Source organism: Neoarius graeffei, chromosome 27 (genome assembly GCF_027579695.1).
Source record: "Neoarius graeffei isolate fNeoGra1 chromosome 27, fNeoGra1.pri, whole genome shotgun sequence".
Taxonomy (NCBI): domain Eukaryota; kingdom Metazoa; phylum Chordata; class Actinopteri; order Siluriformes; family Ariidae; genus Neoarius; species Neoarius graeffei.
In genome coordinates, this window is record NC_083595.1 from 49,836,224 (window position 1) to 49,857,129 (window position 20,906).

Sequence of the window (20,906 nt, forward strand, 5' to 3'; positions counted from 1 at the left end):
GTCATGGTAGTATTTTCTTTTTGCCATGTGAATCAAACAATGGGCGGCACGGTGGTGTAGTGGTTAGCGCTGTCGCCTCACAGCAAGAAGGTCCGGGTTCGAGCCCTGTGGCCGGCGAGGGCCTTTCTGTGTGGAGTTTGCATGTTCTCCCCGTGTCCGCGTGGGTTTCCTCCGGGTGCTCCGGTTTCCCCCACAGTTCAAAGACATGCAGGTTAGGTTAACTGGTGACTCTAAATTGACCGTAGGTGTGAATGTGAGTGTGAATGGTTGTCTGTGTCTATTGCCGCTTTTCCACTACAAACGCGGCTGAGTCGGGCTGAGCCGTGCCGTGCTGAGTCGAGCTGAGCGGGGCTGTTGGAGTTGCATTTCGACTACAACCGCGCTGAACCGTGCTGGCTGGAAGTGGGTGGACACATTGGGTGGAGTTAGCGAAAGTGGGTGGACGTCAGGTGACGTCGTTAAGCAGCGGAAACAGTGACATCATTGATCTTTTAAGCGGTAGTCTCACGACCCGAATAGTAAACAATAAACATGGAGGACATGGTGTCGTTAGTGTTGCTGGTCTTGGTGCTGTGGCTTGTTGTCACCGACAACGCCAACAGATATTGGCAAGAGCGTATAGATGAGGCGAGGCGCATAAGGCTTCAGAAATTCTCGTAATTCGTAATTCTTCTCCTTCCAGGTTTGCGGTGTTTACAGATCCCAGCGCGCTTGCGGGGCGTGTGTGGGCATGTGAGGACACTCCTCCTCACCAATCAGTGCACAGGGGAGTGTCTGCTCACGCCCCCAGCCTCACTCGGCTCGCTTTGGCTCGCTTCAGCCCCACTCCAAAACGGTGCGAGTTTTAGGGGCTAAACAGGGCTGAAGCGAGCTGAGTCGTGCTGGTTTTTGGTAGTCGAAACGCGAGCCGTGTCGGGCTGAAGTGAGCTGAAGTGAGCTGAAAAAGGGTAGTGGAAAAGGGCCATATGTGTCAGCCCTGTGATGACCTGGCGACTTGTCCAGGGTGTACCCCGCCTTTCGCCTGCAGTCAGCTGGGATAGGCTCCAGCTTGCCTGCGACCCTGTAGAACAGGATAAAGCGGCTACAGATAATGAGATGAGATGAATCAAACGATTTAATTTATTTCTTTATGTCTTATATATGTGGTGGGTTGTTGGAGTTGGGCTCTTTAGGTATGCCTTAAAAAGTCTGTTCTTGATGGAAGACTTACATAGGCCGGGTGTAAACCATGGTTTATCCATGTCACAGTTTTGGTTTGCTGGAGAGGTTCTTAGAGGGAAGCATTTGATGAAATTTGACTTGAGCGTCAGCAAAAAATGACGGTAAGCAGGATCTACATCATTGTTTTGATATATTTCGTTGCAAGGCTGTACTGCTAACAAGTTTTTAAATTTTTGAATATTCGCGCTGTTTACGTTGTGATATTTGCGTTTTCGACAATTCTTTTTTTTTTTTACCTCTGCTATAAGGTTTCATGATATAAAAGACTGGGAAGTGGTCAGATATGTCTGTGTCAAGCAAGCCTGATGTGTCTTGCTTGTCTTTTGTCTTCTGATGGGGAAGTGCACTTAAAGTTTACGATCATAGTTTTTTATTATTATTTAAAAAAGGGTGAACTGAAAAACGTTTCAGATTCAGAGTTCAAATTGTGATGATGACACAGCCATCCATGGTCAGGAGGAGAAGAGAGCAAAATTGGCTAGATGGGAGGAGCATACTCTTTCTCTCCCCGTCAATCATAGCAACACTAGTCAATCATTCGCATCCATGAGCTCATGTATGTATGTGGAAGAGGGTAGATAGTGCTTTGCTCAGAGTGTGCTAGCATGAGCAGCAGTTCAAAAAGATCCTGGCTTCACGTATCTCTAAGGAAGGAAATCCATTCCCATCAAGCCACTGATCATACGATACATCAAATAATGATATAATAACACTTATGACATATCATCATTATCACTAGAGAGATATCATGTGGAGCATGTTTACCCTGAGCTGCAGCGGACCGGAATCAGGGTCTTCAGGCTGGCGTGGTACTTCCCATGGCTGAGTGGACGCTCTGGTTCTCTGTAGTCTGGAATCAAAGAGCCTTCAGGAAACGAGTTCATGCTGACAGACAACTCGGGCCTAAATTCGGAACTCTGTCTCCTTTTCCTCTGTGGAAAAAATGCAATGAAATCATAAAATGTTTTAACCTTGCTCTGGTGTTAGCTTTCTGTTACTATCTCTTATGTTAACGGGTCGGTTTTGACCCATGCCTTAAATCAGCCATAAAATACCCTAAAAACAATTATTTTATCATCCAATTTGTTTCTTACCTCTTGGTTACCTTGTTAGGCTCCCTTATCCATGAAAAGATTGGTTTTAATATTTTTGTTGTGGCCCCCTCAAGCATACCCCTCGTTTTCAATATAAAAAAGTGGTCAAATGAACCTCAAGAGAATAATGTAAACAAATAAAAGGTTGTTCTGTTACCTGACTATTACTGAGGGGTATTAGATCACATCTCTTAAATGTTCAAAAAAAAAAAGATTTTAATTTTAATATTATCAGCTATAGTAACATCTATGGTGTTTCGGGTCAATTTCGACCCATATATATTTACTTCAAGAAAAGGGCAAAAAACAAGTCTTTTTTTTTCAAAAAATATTCCTGCCTGTCGATGCGTCCCAGAGACTATCAGTGGCCTCATTGCTGGATCTGTACACTCCAGCAAGGAGAAGAACACCAGTGTAGGCATCCAGGCATTCCTCATCAATGTCATTCCACATGTTGCCATGGACTTCTTTTCCTTCAAGGTTTGTCTTAGCAATTATGACTTTTTTTAGTGACAATGGCATAAACAGATCAAAACATGACTTGATGTCACTTACTCTCGTCACAGCAAACCTTGTGATCCCAGGGGTCATTTTGATGACATTTGCAGCAGCTGTCCTGCCATGTACACTACCGTTCAAAAGTTTGGGGTCACCCAGACAATTTTCTGTTTTCCATGAAAAGTCACACTTTTATTTACCACCATAAGTTGTATAAAAGGAGAGAGAGAGAGCAGAGGAAGGGAGCTCTCTCCCCAACCAGAAGACTTGTGTGTGCGCGCGCGCGTGCGTGTGTGGCTGGGAGAGTGTTTAAAGCTGAAAATAAAAAGAGTTTTTGGAACTCAGTTCTGGCCTGCCGTACTTCTGTGCTCCACCCACCCGCTCTGATCACTACAATTAGCTACTTTGATCATTTGTGTGTAATGTCAGTTAAATGAAATGTACTGAGACTTAGTTCACAACAGTACTTGTGCACTTGTGTGTGTGTGTGTGTGTGTGTGTGTGTGTGTGTGTGTGTGTGTGTGTGTGTCAAGTCAAGTCAAGTCAACTTTATTGTCAAATATGCTATACATGCTCGACATACAGCACAGATGAAATTTCAGTCCTCTCTGACCCACGGTGCAAACAGGCAATGCAATAAATAAAAATAGAATAACTGAAATAAACAATATAAACAGTATAAACACTCTAGATAAGAAATAGACATAGACTAAACACTCACAGGTACATATACACTACCATTCAAAAGTTTGGGGTCACCCAGACAATTTTGTGTTTTCCATGAAAAGTCACACTTTTATTTACCACCATAAGTTGTAAAATGAATAGAAAATATAGTCGAGACATTTTTCTGGCCATTTTGAGCATTTAATCGACCCCACAAATGTGATGCTCCAGCAACTCAATCTGCTCAAAGGAAGGTCAGTTTTATAGCTTCTCTAAAGAGCTCAACTGTTTTCAGCTGTGCTAACATGATTGTACAAGGGTTTTCTAATCATCCATTAGCCTTCTGAGGCAATGAGCAAACACATTGTACCATTAGAACACTGGAGTGAGAGTTGCTGGAAATGGGCCTCTATACACCTATGGAGATATTGCACCAAAAACCAGACATTTGCAGCTAGAATAGTCATTTAGCACATTAGCAATGTATAGAGTGGATTTCTGATTAGTTTAACCCTTTGGTGACTGACCCCTTGAAAATGGTTCCTCCAGGAACCATGACATTTCAGTTGTCAAGACAACGGAAAAACTAAAATACAAATACAAGAGCATTTTGTTTTGTGCACAAGAGCATTGTGACGTATCTTTCTGTTTTTGTATTTTAGTTTTTCCGTTGTCTTGACAACTGAAACGTCATCCTTCCTGGAGGAACCATTTTCAAGGGGTCAGTCACCAAAGGGTTAAAGTGATCTTCATTGAAAAGAACAGTGCTTTTCTTTCAAAAATAAGGAAATTTCAAAGTGACCCCAAACTTTTGAATGGTAGTGTACGTCAGGAGGTACTGAGCTACGGCAGGGCAATAGGGCCAGGGTTTTATATTTTATTTGGAAACTTCTGAGAAAAAAACTCAGAATTTTTTAGATTAAAGTCAAAATTTTCGAGGAAAAAAGTCAAAAGTTTCAAGAAAAAAGTCGAAATTTACGAGAAAAAAAAGTCAGAATTTTCGAGAAATAAAGTCAAAATTTTTGAGAAAAAAGTCGAAATTTTCAAGAAAAAAAAGTCAGAAATCTGTAGAAGGCGGGCTTCCATATGGAAGTGACACTCACTCGCGGCCGGTAGACATGAATGGCTGAGACCAGAGCCATGGAATTCAGAGTTGTGACAACCGGGGTACAGGAAGTCGGTTAGCGATGTGAAGGCTATCACATTGTCAATGTCCGACTGATTTCGCCTCCTGAAAAGACCAAGTTCACGACACCGCCTCTTCAAAGTCCGGATAGAAATCACAATATTGTGATTCTGTGCCAAGACTGCAAGGATCTCTTTGTTATTAAACCCAATCCCGAAATAACATTTGATTAAGTCGTCCATTTCAGCAGCACTAAACACAGTAGTAGCAGACTAAGTCTCCGTCAGCTCTGAATGACCTGGTACTTCCTGGTAGCCTAAATTTGTGACTTTTTTCTCGAAAATTTTGAGTTTATTTTCTCAAAACTTTTGACAAATTTTGATTTTTTTCTTGAAAATTTCGACTTTTTTCTCAAAATTTTCGACTTTTTTCCCGTGAAAATTTTGACTTTTTTTGTCAAAAATTTCGACTTTTTTCTCGAAAATTTTGACTTTTTTCTTGAAATTTTTGACTTTTTTTCTCAAAAGTTTTGAGATTGTTTCTCAAAATTTTTTACTTTTTTCTCGAAATTTCTGACTTTAATCTCGAAAATTCCGAGTTTTTTTCTCAGAAATTAAAAAAATATATGTATTTCTTAGTGGAACTATCGCTCTTCCGTAACTGAGCTCCAACAGATGTTGCCACTTTTGGATCTGAATGTTTCAGCAGGAGCAGCTTCAGCACCGGTGGCCTCCTCATCAGACTGATCAGATGTGTCTGTGTCTTCCGGTTGATACGCCACATCTTCCTCCTCAGAGACCTGCTCATCTCCATCGCTATACTGCTCTGTGTCCTCTGCCTCATTATCAGCAAAGATATGATCCAAAGCTTGGCTTACATTCAGTCCTCTTCTCATTGTTGCATGCTGTAAATTGGAGATGTGTACTCTGCAAGTCACCAACTCTAAACTCAATTGGCCTTACATGCCTGGACATGTCTGTCTTTGTTTGTTCTGTCAAACAGGCAAAGAGAAAAGCCCCTGACTGAAGCTCAAGTGGTTGGAGGAAGAGCTGGCTGATTGTTTGTTTATGATTTCAGTTTTGGCATTTATTATTGTTTAATAATCTTGTATTTTAACTGGGTCGAAATTGACCCTAACAACACAAAGGTCACAATTTTCACCAGAGCATTTTATAATTTAGTAAAATTATTTTTTTTATTTTATTTTGTTTAAATAGAAGTTCCTGACAGTCAAAAAGTCTTGATGCAATAAACAAATTTATGTAGTACTTTTATGCATGCTAAACCTAAAAACGGGTCGGTGCCGACCCTAACACTAGAGGAAGGCTACAAGTTAGAAAGTGGAAGTGCAGGAGTGATCAAGAAGGACAGACACGGCAGGCTTTACTCATGTAAGATAGTTTTGCGACGCTCTCGTTCTGATTCGGTTTATGTGAAACGCTCGTCATTTTCACTTGGCTCTGTAGAATAACATGATCACTATGTACATCACATTTTAAGGCATTTCAATATCCATAAATGTTTATCTTTATTTAGAACTGCTGATATTTTTTAATATTGTAATATGCAGTATGGATGGGTAAGACAAGTCGGAAAAAAATCTCAGTGGAAAATTAAATAATCAAAAAACAACCTGCTTAATATTTTACAAGTATTAATAATAATAATAATTATTATTATTATTATTATTATTATTATTATTATTATTGTTGTTGTTGTAATGCTTATCAATGCAGGATCAAAGTCACAAAATATAAAGAGTAAATTCAGAAACATACCTGTGTTTGTCTCCGGCAGGGAGGAGAAGTGATCTGTGCTCCAGTCTGATTCCTGAAAGCTTTTATTCCCGTGCAGTGGTATTCTTGGCTTGGGCTCTGTTTCAGGTAACGTCAGAAACGTTATGAGCTGAAAAGGTTAACTAGAGCAGAAGTCTGGGTCAGAGATTGTCCCTGTTTTTTTCTCCATCACCTCAACATGCTCATGCTGAGTCACAGAGACACTGTTCTGTCCTCCTGGTTTTACCTTTAGTCATAATAACTGAAAGAGTTTACTAACTTGCTTTAATTTCATGGAAATATGGTATATGAAATATAGACCATTCCTCTCCATTGCTCATCTATTGCTCACACACACACACACACACACACACACAAAACCTATTGCATACATTTCTGCTTCTGACACTCATCCAAAACCAATTTTGAAGTGAAAGACTGTGTAGTGCAAATACTGTAATGATAAGAGAAAAAGATAAGAAGATCGAAGTCTTTATGGCTCACCTCCAGTGACAGGACTAAAATTTAACTACGTACCACGGGTGATTGCTCTAAGACAACGAGGGAGGCTCAGCCTCCTCTAAAAATGACGAACATCGTGTAGGATGAATTGCGCTAGGCTTATGTTATAGCCGACCTTATAACATTGCTATTTCAGATCCAGAATCATAGAAATATATGTGCTCAACCCAACTACAGTGCGAAATCATTCCGTTATAACTTTCCCCAGTTCGCCTAATGTGTGCGTGAGTTTTTCCCCCTCGTGACAGCGCGATGCAGCCCAGACTCAGTGGATTGGGAGCTATGTGCTTGTCAATCTCAAAATGCAAGACGATTATTGGACAAATACTGCGAAAACGCCCACTCACGGACTCCCAGCCTCAATGGACTTCAACGGCATTTGGGAGCTATGCGCGTTTCAATCTCAAAATGCAAGATGGTTATTGGACAAATACTGCGAAAACGCCCGCCTACGGACTCCCAGCCTCACATGGGAGGGACATGGCAGTTTCCGCGAGGAGACTGGTGATTGGTGAAAGCGGCCGGATATTTTCTTTGATTGACAGCTCGTTTCAACTATAGACAGGCAGCGGTACAGTGTTGCCAGATTGGGCAGTTTCCCGCCCAATTGGGCGGTTTTAAGTGCATTTTGGCGGGTTTTGAACATATTTTGGGCTGGATAATGTCAGCAGTATCAGGCAACATCAGTTCAGTCCCATGCGGATTCGCAAGTGCTGTGGTGTATTGTAAGAGATCAGCTTACATTTCGATTTCATTCATTACATACGGTTTCTACCAGCTTTTTTAGTTTGTATATATTTTCATTGTAAATAAAGTGTAAATATAGTGTTGTCAAGTTTGCTATCTTAGTTCCAGAAATTTCGTTTATTTGAGTGACTGAACTTGAACTTGAGGGGGCTAGTCAGCTAGCAAGAAAGCTGCGCACGGATGCCAAGCATTGCTGATTTAATTTTGGCGAAGCCATTTGCCAGTCTTCCTTTCGAGGAAAAAATTAAAATTAAAGAGCAGGGTAGACCAACGCCTCAGATTGACTTGGTGAAAAAGGTAGGGAATAATACTCGTTCCTTTCAGCTCTCCTGGTACGAGAAAGTGAATTGGCTAACAGCAAGTGACCCACATCAACAACAGTAAATAGGCTACTTTAGTAATATGTCATGGATGGACCAAAAATATAGAATCTATTTAAAATGTTTATGCTGAGTAGATTATATTGGAATATATGTTTTTCTGGATATGAATTAAACCCAGCTACAATTTGGAAAACATTTTTAAACAAAAACACAGCCGAGGTCAATTTTTAAACAACATGCCACAATTTTAAAATATAAAATGTTAAAATATACCCCCCCAACACCACCATCATGTATATTGGACAGTAGGCTAATGCACGGGCGCAGATAGAGGGGGGGACGGGGGGGATTCGTCCCACCCAGATTTAAATTCACCTCGTTCGGTCCCCCCCACTTATAGGGAGGAAAAAACGTCTATGCTGTCTTTCTTTGCATAAGGCAAACCTCACGGAAAAATCAAAAGACTAATTACCATTCAGTTTATTGAGGTGCACAGCAGTACAGACATAGTTGCAACTGCGCAGACTGCACAGGTTGCGAGCTCGAGCTTGGTTGCTATGGTTACCCACAAGTTTGACAGGCATATCGGGGACAGCGCCTCCTAGTTCAGGACCCCAACACGGCATGATGAAGGGTGCCAAAAGGCAGAAAACGATTGCATCGTTTTTTCAAAAAAAAAAAAAGACTGTAAGTAAACTGTGCCTTACTTTATCATATCACCTTGCAATTTTTTGATAGTCTGTTCAAAGTAATGTCGTAGTGAAAGTAAAATCGTACGGAGTAGAGATGCCTTTCTGGTAGCCTCCTTCTTTCGGTGGTAGCCTGTAGATACAGTGCTCAGAAGGCAGTTTTAATGTTTAATCTGGCGTTCCCTGCCATAATTTCAGCGAGCATAGTGTTTCATAAGGGAACTTTGCAAAGAGTTGTTGACTGACTGCCGCTCACGCAACACACAGGCATAGTTAGAAAGCCAGGATGCACTGGTTTACACTTTACACACACACACGTAGCCCAGCCTCTCGCTATGTTTAACAGTTGGAACTTAGCGGTTTTAAAACTAGTTTTGCAATTTCTGTGCGCGATGATAATGTGTAAACTTTGGCTTTCCATAGGCTATGTTAAAATGTTATCATTGTCCTGGCCTGCAGGTAGTTCCTGGTGATGGCAGTGAGGGAGGTGAAATAACATGTATACACACTACCGTTCAAAAGTTCGGGGTCACCCAGACAATTTTGTGTTTTCCATGAAAAGTCACACTTTTATTTCCCACCATAAGTTGTAAAATGAATAGAAAATATAGTCAAGACATTTTTCTGGCCATTTTGAGCATTTAATCGACCCCACAAATGTGATGCTCCAGAAACTCAATCTGCTCAAAGGAAGGTCAGTTTTATAGCTTCTCTAAAGAGCTCAACTGTTTTCAGCTGTGCTAACATGATTGTACAAGGGTTTTCTAATCATCCATTAGCCTTCTGAGGCAATGAGCAAACACATTGTACCATTAGAACACTGGAGTGAGAGTTGCTGGAAATGGGCCTCTATACACCTATGGAGATATTGCACCAAAAACCACACATTTGCAGCTAGAATAGTCATTTACCACATTAGCAATGTATAGAGTGGATTTCTGATTAGTTTAAAGTGATCTTCATTGAAAAGAACAGTGCTTTTCTTTCAAAAATAAGGACATTTCAAAGTGACCCCAAACTTTTGAATGGTAGTGTGTGTGTGTGTGTATGTGTATATATATATATATATATATATATATATACACACACACACACACACACACACACACACACTATATATATATATATATATATATATATATATATATATATATATATATATATATATATACACACACACACACAAAATGGAATCATTTGTTGACAACTCAGTCCCCCCCAGTTCAAAAATCCTATCTGCGCCCCTGGGCTAATGGGCCAAAAGAACCTGTTATTTCACAGTTTGTGACCCTGCCAACAATCAGCCAGATCAGAGGCAAGAGTATGGGCAAAATTCATGTGTTCTTTCTCTTAAAATCTGGAAATATCGTAACCAACCAGCCTCCCCTGTTTGAAAGACTACCAGCTGCCACTGCTACATACTACATACATATACTGCTCAGCGTAAATGAGTCCACCCCCTTTGAAAATTAACATTTTAAACATTATCTCAATGAACACAAACAATTTCTAAAATGTTGACAAGACAAAATTAATATAACATCTGTTTAACTTACAACCCCGATTCCAAAAAAGTTGGGACAAAGTACAAATTGTAAATAAAAACGGAATGCAATGATGTGGAAGTTTCAAAATTCCATATTTTATTCAGAATAGAACATAGATGACATATCAAATGTTTAAACTGAGAAAATGTATCATTTAAAGAGAAAAATTAGGTGATTTTAAATTTCACGACAACACATCTCAAAAAAGTCGGGACAAGGCCATGTTTACCACTGTGAGACATCCCCTTTTCTCTTTACAACAGTCTGTAAACGTCTGGGGACTGAGGAGACAAGTTGCTCAAGTTTAGGGATAGGACTGTTAACTCATTCTTGTCTAATGTAGGATTCTAGTTGCTCAACTGTCTTAGGTCTTTTTTGTCGTATCTTCCGTTTTATGATGCACCAAATGTTTTCTATGGATGAAAGATCTGGACTGCAGGCTGGCCAGTTCAGTACCCGGACCCTTCTTCTACGCAGCCATGATGCTGTAATTGATGCAGTATGTGGTTTGGCATTGTCATGCTGGAAAATGCAAGGTCTTCCCTGAAAGAGACGTCGTCTGGATGGGAGCATATGTTGCTCTTGAACCTGGATATACCTTTCAGCATTGATGGTGTCTTTCCAGATGTGTAAGCTGCCCATGCCACATGCACTAATGCAACCCCATACCATCAGAGATGCAGGCTTCTGAACTGAGCACTGATAACAACTCGGGTCATCCTTCTCCTCTTTAGTCCGAATGACACAGCGTCCCTGATTTCCATAAAGAACTTCAAATTTTGATTCGTCTGACCACAGAACAGTTTTCCACTTTGCCACAGTCCATTTTAAATGAGCCTTGGCCCAGAGAAGACGTCTGCGCTTCTGGATCATGTTTAGATACAGCTTCTTCTTTGAACTATAGGGTTTTAGCTGGCAACGGCGGATGGCACGGTGAATTGTGTTCACAGATAATGTTCTCTGGAAATATTCCTGAGCCCATTTTGTGATTTCCAATACAGAAGCATGCCTGTATGCATACATGTCAACCTTTGGTCAATCAAACCTGTATAACCAACCTCCAAAATCCATATTTCCCTTATAAAATCCGTATAAGATGCAAATTAAAATAATTTACCTAAAATTTGAATGATAATTAACAATGATATATCACAGTTACTTTTTATTCAATATTAATAACAATAAACCTTCAGAATGAATACAAAGCTCCAATGTTTGACAAAAACACAAAGTGTTATCAGCGTAGTTACGAAGGAAATACTTCGTTGTTTGGAGACAGGTTTCACCGAGCGGCTATTATGCGCGAGACTTCATATTAGCCACAAAGTCAGAAAAATCTGTTCGTAAAATTACGTTATAATGACCAAATACAATGAAAAGTATTTTTCCAGTCTCACCTGTGAAAGGTAATCCCATGTGATCTCGTTTGGACGGTAAACCTGTTGGTACAGTTAAACGCAGCACATGAATGAGGCATCTTTATTCTCGGCTACTGTCTAGATGCTATACCAGAGACGGTTGAAGAATCTCCACTTTGCCACATCCAATATGGCGGCGAGGATGATGTATGATTCTACGCAGAAGGCGGCGTCTATGTTTATATGTCTATGACTTCACGGTTGGCGGGATTCCTGCAATGCGGTGTGCGCATGATCAAAAGTGGAACGAAGTCTCGCTACCACAAGATAACGTGCGATTTCATAAGACTCTTTACTGGCTGTCTGTGGTGCACAGTACGTTTGTAAATGTTATGCGCTCTTTTATCATCGTGGGAATTGATTATAGCTCAAAATAAATATTGAAGTTTTTTTAAAGAATCCGTATAACTTTATTTATACGCCCGTATACTACGTTTATTGAATCAAATCCGTATAAAATACGGACATTCCGTATAGGTTGACATGTATGTGTATGTGATGCAGTGCCGTCTAAGGGCCCGAAGATCACGGGCACCCAGTATAGTTTTCCGGCCTTGACCCTTACGCACAGAGATTCTTCCAGATTCTCTGAATCTTTTGATGATATTATGCACTGTAGATGATGATATGTTCAAACTCTTTGCAATTTTACACTGTCGAACTCCTTTCTGATATTGCTCCACTATTTGTCGGCACAGAATTAGGGGGATTGGTGATCCTCTTCCCATCTTTACTTCTGAGAGCCGCTGCCACTCCAAGATGCTCTTTTTATCCCCAGCCATGTTAATGACCTATTGCCAATTGACCTAATGAGTTGCAATTTGGTCTTCCAGCTGTTCCTTTTTTGTCCCTTTAACTTTTCCAGCCTCTTATTGCCCCTGTCCCAACTTTTTTGAGATGTGTTGCTGTCATGAAATTTCAAATGAGCCAATATTTGGCATGAAATTTCAAAATGTCTCACTTTCGACATTTGATATGTAGCAAGCTGACATTGAAACAATGTAGAATCAACATTGCATTGTCAACGTTAAACCATTGAATCAACATCAGTTTGCACCCTCCGCTAACATTGAAACGATGTTGATTTATTAACTATGGACACACGTAACTTCAATTGTATTTCAATTCGCGTCGATATTGAAACAACATTGAAATTTCGACATAACTAAAAATCAATGCGCTTTCAATGTTGTTTCAATATCACTGCTGTCACCTATTTTAGGTCGGGTTACATCGGTTTAACAATGGTGATTCAACATCTATTTTGCATCAAGATTTCAATGTTGACCATTCTGATGATTCAGATGGAAAATCAATATCTATTCAATGTCAGCTTGCTATCTTATGTTCTATTGTGAATACAATATCAGTTTTTGAGATTTGTAAATTATTGCATTCCGTTTTTATTTACAATTTGTACTTTGTCCCAACTTTTTTGGAATCGGGGTTGTATAACGTGAAAGTAAGGTTAATAATAAACTTAGATTACACATTTTTTCAGTTTTACTCAAATTAGGGTGGTGCAAAAATTAATACCTATTATATCTTGGCTCCTTAATAAAGCTACACATATTCACATAAGATTAAGGACACAGGAGACCTGAAGTAGGGTACATGCTTCTGTATTGAATAACCCAGAAATCTGCATACAGAAAAGTAACAGGCAGACTGCAGTAGGGAGTGGACGGAAAGAACAGTGGGACAAACTTAACCCATCAATACATAACATATCCCTCCCCCTTTACTTTAATGTCCCACATTAGAAAACAAGCCACTCTCTATTTCAAGGTGTATAACTGGTAACAAATAACAGTAGGCCTATTAATTAAATATTTTCCTTAGCTAGGGAAAGAGGGTAGACTGCCTCAATTCCCAGACTGAACCCTGGGGATTATTGTGCCCCATCGTCGTGGGTCAGTCGCTAGACTAATAGGAGAGTTTATCAGGGGGTCGTCTGTCTCTTTTGGGATAAGTACAACCCACAGGAATGGCACTGGTCTTGCCTCCTGGTTGCGGTGGTGTACTCTGCTCAGGCTCGCCTGTAACCTCCCCATCTACTGGTGGAATCTGGAATTCACCCAGGTGTTGATCTGGGTAGATGTCGAGGTCAGGAACTGAAGATGTTGCAACAGTCGGGTCATTACTGGAACCAGATGCGTGGAGCAGTTGGTCGGTATGACATCGCCATACGAGGTGGTCACTGGTTTCTACCGTGTATGACACAGGCCCTGTTTTTGCCAAAACAGTCGCTGGTTTCCACTTATCTCCCCTGGCATAGTTCCGAGCAAGAACATGGTCCCCAGCCGTGAAGGTCCGCAGCCATGCTTTAGCTCTTCTGTCGACCTGGGCTCTCTGCTGACTGTGAACAACCTCTTTAGTCCTCAGAGGTCTCAGAAGATCTAGGCGTGTACGAAGCTGTCTTTTGATTAAGGCTGAGGCTGGAGACACCTTTGTGGTAGCGTGAGGAGTGTTCCGATATGACAGCAGAAAAGCACTGAGGCGCTGGTTAAGTGACCGAGTGCCATATGTAGACTTGAGAGCTTGCTTCATGGTCTGGACAAATCTTTCAGCCAGCCCATTTGTAGCTGGGTGATATGGTGCAGATTTAATGTGATGAATGCCATTCTCTTCCATAAATGCCTTGAACTCTTCAGACACCAGTTGTGGCCCGTTGTCGCTAACAAGATGCTGTGGTAAGCCAAAGCGACTGAACATGTTCCGTAGTTCTTCGATCGTTTTCTCTGTGGAGGTGTTCTTCATTACCGCAACCTCTGGCCACTTACTGTGGGCATCTACCACCACTAGAAACATACTGCCCTCTAGTGGCCCTGCAAAGTCTATGTGAACTCTTTGTCATGGCTCTTCTGGCCAGGACCAGGGGTGTAATGGGGCCAGCTGTGGGAGATTTCTCAGTTTCTGACAGTCATGACATGATTTTGCCTTCTCCTCTATAGCTGCATCCAGCCCCGGCCACCAAAAGTAACTTCGTGCAATCTCTTTCATTCGTACCACTCCACCGTGCCCTGAGTGGAGCTCATTGAGCACTTTCCCTCTTAGTGGTGGTGGAATAATGACACGGTACCCCCACAGTAGGCATCCTGCCTGGACTGATAGCTCATTTCTCCTCACCAGATATGGTTTCAGACTGTTGGTCATGATACCCCTCCTTCCTCGGGTGATTATGTCCACCACTTCCGACAGAACCGGGTCAGCCCGAGTGTGTTTCTTCACATGAGCTGATGTTACTGGAGCTGACATCACATCTTTGAAATAAAAGATTTCAGCCGGCTTTGGTTCTGTGTGTGTGACTGACAATGGCAGCCTAGATAGTCCATCCGCATTTCCGTGCAGATCTGCCTTACGGTATTTAATGTCATATTGATGTGCGGACAAAAGTAAAGCCCATCGCTGCATGCGGCTGGCAGCTAACAAAGGGATTCCAGTGTGGGGGCCAAAAATAGAGGTGAGTGGTCGGTGGTCCGTCAGTAAAGTGAATTTTCTGCCAAAGAGATATTGATGGAATTTCTTCACGCCAAATACTATCGCCAATGCTTCCCGTTCAATTTGGGCGTATCTTCCTTCTGCTTGGCTCAAGGTGCGTGACGCAAAAGCGATTGGCCTCTCTTCCCCCGATGGTAATACACTGTGTGCACAATTATTAGGCAAGTGAGTACTCTGACCCTACCATTATTTCTATGCATGTTTTCCAACCGCAAGCTAGATACACTTGAATCCTAATTGGATTTAAGCATTCTCAGGTGGTATTTATTTGTGTAATGAGGGAGGGTGTGACCTAAAGTCATTAATACCCTATATTAAGGTGTGCATAATTATTAGGCAGCTTCTTTATCTCAGGCAAAATGGGCCAAAAAAGAGATTTAACAGACACTGAAAAGACAAAAATTGTAAAATGCCTATCAGAGGGATGCAGCACTCTTGAAATAGCTAAGCTATAGAAATGTGAGCACAAAACAATCAAACGTTTTGTTGCAAATAGTCAACAGGGTCGCAAAAAATGTGTGGAGAAGAAAAGACACAAATTAACCGCAAAAGACTTGAGAAGGATTAAACATGAAGCTACCAGGAACCCATTATCCTCCAGTGCCACAATATTCTAGAACTGCAACCGACCTGGAGTGTCCAGAAGGACAAGGTGTTCGGTGCTCAGAGACATGGCCAAGGTAAGGAAGGCTGAAACATGACCACCACTAAACAAGACTCACAAGTTGAAATGTCAAGATTGGGCCAAGAAATATCTGAAGACAGATTTTCCAAAGGTTTTATGGACGGATGAAATGAGAGTGACTCTGGATAGACCAGATGGATGGGCCCATAGCTGGATAACTAATGGACACAGGGCACTTTGACTCAGACACCAGCAAGGTGGTGGAGGGGTAATGGCATGGGCTGCTATTATTAAGGATGAGCTAGTTTGACCATTTCAGGTTGAAGATGGACTTAACATCAACTCCCAAACCTACTGCCAGTTTCTAAAAGATACATTCTTCAAGCAGTGGTATGGGAAGAAGTCTGCATCATTCAAGAAGGCCATGATTGTTATGCAGAACAATGCACCATCACATGCACCCAAGTACTCCACTGCTTGGCGAGCCCACAAAGGCCTTAAAGATGACAAAGTAATGACATGGCCCCCTTCCTCACCTGACTTAAACCCTATTGAGTACTTGTGGCCCCTTCTTAAGCATGAGATTTACAGCAAGGGAAGACAATACACCACTCTGAATAGCATTTGGGAGGCCGTGGTTGCTCCTGCACAAAAAGTTGATCGTCAACAAATCAAAAAACTAACAGACTGGATGGAAGGCTCATGGCAGTTATTGAAAAGAAGGGTGGCTATATTGGTCACTGAATATTTTTGAAATGCTAGAAGTGTTTATTTGTTAATTCTGAGTTGTTTATTTGTTACACTGAAAATTAAAATAAACAAGTGAGATGGGAAACTTTAAGCTTTTCATTTAGTTGCATAATAATTCTGCACACTAAATGTTGCCTAATAATTCTGCACACTTGTATATTCCCCTGAGAAGGCCTAAACTCCCCTTTCCTTTGTTAATCATTCTGGTTTTAGGTTTATTAACAATTTGGATTGACTGAGAGCACTGTATTTGTTCAACGATAAAATTAATCATCAGGAATACAACTTGCCTAATAATTGTGCACACAGTGTATATGTGACACCACAGCGCCAACACCATAGGGTGACGCATCACAGGCCAACTGAATGGGTAATTTGGGATCAAAATGTATGAGGGCATCCGAGTCGCACAGAGCCATTTTGGCTTCCCTAAATGCTGCCTCACACCTGTCTGTCCATTCCCATGTCTTGGTGTTATTCAGCAGCTCGTGTAATGGCTTGAGCTTATTGGCCAGGTTAGGCACAAATCTTGCATAATATGTGAGAAGGCCCAAAAATGATCTCAGCTGGGTCACGTCTTCCGGGGAGGGCGCTTCCGTGATGGCCTTTACTTTGGATGGCGCTTTGTGCAGTCCGGTACTGTCAATAACATGGCCCAAATATTCAACTGAGGATCTGAAAAATTCACATTTGTCTCGCCGAACTCTCAGGCCATAATCTTCCAGTCTCTGCAATGTAGCTTCCAGGTTCTGTAAGTGTGTCTTGTCATCGACCCCCGTGATGAGAAGATCATCCAAGTAGCATTGGACACCAGGGAGGCCACTCAGGATTTGTTCCATGGCTCTTTGAAACAGGGCTGGAGCAGATGTAATTCCAAAAGGGAGCCTCTTATACCTGTATAGGCCCTTGTGTGTAACTATCGTCAGCAGTTCCTGAGACTCTGGGACAACATGCATCTGGAGGTAAGCCTGACATAAGTCTATCTTACTAAACTTTTGACCTCCAGCCAGACCTGAGAAAATGTCATCGATCAAGGGTAATGGATACTGCTCAGCAGCTAAGACAGGGTTTACGGTGACCTTGAAATCACCACAGATTCTGAGAGACCCGTCTTTTTTTATTACTGGAACAATTGGTGTGGCCCAGTCACTCGTTCTAACTTGTTCCAGTACTCCACTTTCAACCAGCCGGTCTAATTCAGCCTCTACCTTCGGTTTGATTGCATAGGGAACTGGCCTTGCCTACAGACACTTTGGCATACTACCTGGTTTTATGGTCAATTTAACTGTTACAGTATGTCCTTCATGCTGCCAAGTTCACCATCAAAAACGTTGGAATGCTTCTCCAAAACCTCCCGCAGGGAACCAGTGGTACTATCATTCACCAGTAAAACTTCTTGCCAGTTTAATCTGAGTTCTTCCAGCCAGCTGCGGCCGAATAGAGCTGGGCGGTTTCCTGCAATGATGTACAGGGGTAGGGTCTTTTTTTGTTTGTTGAAACCCACCGTTGCAGTCACAAATCCTAAAACTGGAACAGCCTCCCCAGTATAGGTTCGTAATTTTAATTTTGTTGGTTGGAGGGTAAGGTGTTGCAGCCTTTCTCTGTAAACGGCCTCGGACACCATGGAAAGACGGGAGCCCGTGTCTATTTGCATCCGCACATGATTGTTTTCTACAAGTGGGGTGACCCAGTATCCGTCATCACTGTCCCTGATTGATAGAACACATACTGTCTCATCATCTGACTCATCACCACTTGGTTCCTGTTGGTTGTGTTCCAACTTATTTATGTGTTTCTTTTTATTCCTCCTGAAAGCATTTTTCTTCACCTCAGTAGGCCTATGTTGTCTTTCATTTTTGTTTTTACTTCTACAGACACGTTCAATGTGGCCAGTCTTTCCACAATGTCTGCAGTCTAATTCCCTGCACCAGCATTCTTGTGCATCATGTCCAGTTCTCCCGCACTGATAACAAGGCCTGTCAGTAGAGGATTTGTTTGCTGGTTCAGATGATAGTTTATGCACTTGGGTTGTGGCACTTAATTGCTGTGCATCACGTGTAGCCATTTCCATGGAGGTGCTTAACTCTATGGCCTGTTTTAATGTCAATTTTGCCTCAATAAGTAGGCGTTTTTGAATGGACTCACTGCGTAGACCACACACCAGTCTGTCTCGTATGGTGTCATTTAGGACGGACAATCCAAATTCACAGTGTTCAGATAAACGTTTCAGCGCGGCTACAAACTCTGAAATAGATTCACCTTCTTCCTGGTTCCTGTTATGGAATCTGAACCGCTCGGCAATAACGAGCGGTTTGGGGGAATAGTCATCCCCTAAGATCTTCACGATATCTGCGTATGACTTTGTTCCAGGTTTGTGTGGTTGCGTTAAACTGCGTAACAGATTAAATGCTTTCCCTCCCATTACACTCAAAAAGGTTGGCACTTTAACATCATCTGCGATCTTATTAGCGAGAACAAAGTACTCAAACCTCTCTGTGTACGCACTCCACTGTTCAGTGGCGTCATCAAATGGTCCAATATTTCCCAACAGCGCGGCCATTGTCCAGCATTTATTCTTATTTATCCCTTTTTATCATGCCGTCAACTTCTCTTCTTACGTCCTCCGTCGTTGTTGTCAGTTATTTTCCTTCCCTTTATTATTTTTGGTTTTAATCTTCACCTTCATAGAAGTGTCCACATCCGTCCATTACAATCAGCGCTAGCTGCTGCGTTTAGCCAGAAAACATGAAACGTCCGCGCGAGGGAAAAAAAAAAAAAAAAGCAAAACAAAACTTCAGAACATATTTTTCTGTGCCACTAACAGAGCGCAGGCACGAATCGTCCTCGTTGCCAGTTATTATATCTTGGCTCCTTAATAAAGCTACACATATTCACATAAGATTAAGGACACAGGAGACCTGAAGTAGGGTACATGCTTCTGTATTGAATAACCCGGAAATCTGCATACAGAAAAGTAACAGGCAGATTTCCGGGTAATGGAGCCGAGTGGACGCGGTTAAGTGAGCTCCTTGGAAATGTGATGGAAATCGTTATCTTTTAGACGAGTACACACTCAATGTCTATTTTTAATACACTAGGTTAATCTAGAGTGCATTACTTTCTTGGTCACCGGTTGTCTAATCGGATTTTTTGCGACGTTAAATTTTTCTTTGTCAACAACTATGCCGAATGCTGCTAAGCGCCTAGCTGCCAGCTCTAAAGACACTGGACATTGCACACAAGGCCAGGATAGCCAGCCTGACGCTCCTCTAAACGTTACGACTCTTACTGACCAGCTGAACATATTGAAGGCTGATATTTTTGGGAAAATTGAGTCAGTAGTCGGTTCACTGAGAACGGAGATATCGGCTGTGCGTGAAGAATTGACTTCCACCACCAGCGCTCTGCAAATTTCAGTGGACTCTCATGCTAATAGACTAGCCGAAGTGGAGAACAGTGCTGTGTTTTGTGGTGATTCTGTACGTGATTTACACACCGCCGTCGCCACTCTGACCAGTGAGGTGTCGTCCTTGAAAACAAAATGTGAGGAACTGGAAAGCAGGTCTAGACGGAATAATATCAGAGTAATTGGCCTGAAGGAGGGCGCCGAGGGTCCTCATGCAGCTGGCTGGCTAGCTAAATGGCTACACGACACTCTGAATCTTAGCTTTGAACCTGCCATTGATCGTGCTCATAGAGCCCTCCGTAGACAACAGAGCGAGGCACCGCGGCCGATGATTATACGATTGCTCTACCAGCGGGACAGAGCCGCCCTACTTCTAAAAGCTAGGGAGATGGGCGACTCACTGAAGTATGATGGCAAATGGGTACATCTTTTCCCCGACCTCACGAATGCTCAACTTAAGAAGCGCGAGGAGTTTACCAACGTCAAACGCCTGCTTCGTGGGAATTCGGGGGTCAAAGACTATGGATGCGGTTATCCCGGTAACCTGAAAATTACTCTACTGGACGGCAAGCAGCACAAATTCGAGACACCTGCGGCAGCTCTACACTTTATCCAGCAGCATGGATTGATCCAAGAAAAGCCAACTGAACCGAACGACGGCGTCGCATCTATTGACCAGGTAGTGGAAATGGACTAACCGTGCCAAAGACATAGCCCTATGTTTGAAGGTGGGCAAGTGTGTGAGGTGCCCATCACAGGCTTTGTTTTTCCTAAAAAGAATGTTGACTGTTATCTCGTTTACAAACTGACCTCTATTTCACTATTGCTTGCTCACTTAGGCCATGCAATTATTTTCTTTTTTGTGTCCATTGGCAACTTCAGCCCAGCAGACATCTGAACCGTAACAAATGTGTAGTACTCACTCATCACTCTTTATGATAATTACCATCTCATGTTCCTGTTGAAGTGTTAGCTTCTTGAAGTTCCGGAAGATAAGA

The 20,906-nt window shown here is 42.0% G+C and overlaps 1 protein-coding gene across 1 annotated transcript in view; it reads right to left on the reverse strand.

The window, feature by feature from the left end:
- Positions 1 to 13,531, reverse strand: part of abcc12 (ATP-binding cassette, sub-family C (CFTR/MRP), member 12) — a 73,403-nt gene extending 59,872 nt beyond the window's left edge. The window contains exons 1-2 of the mRNA XM_060911561.1: positions 13,505 to 13,531; positions 1,987 to 2,153 (exon numbers count right to left, since the gene is read on the reverse strand). Coding sequence (XP_060767544.1) covers positions 1,987 to 2,153; positions 13,505 to 13,531 — 194 coding nt within the window. The remainder of the gene's footprint in view (positions 1 to 1,986; positions 2,154 to 13,504) is intronic.
- Positions 13,532 to 20,906: the final 7,375 nt, after the last annotated feature.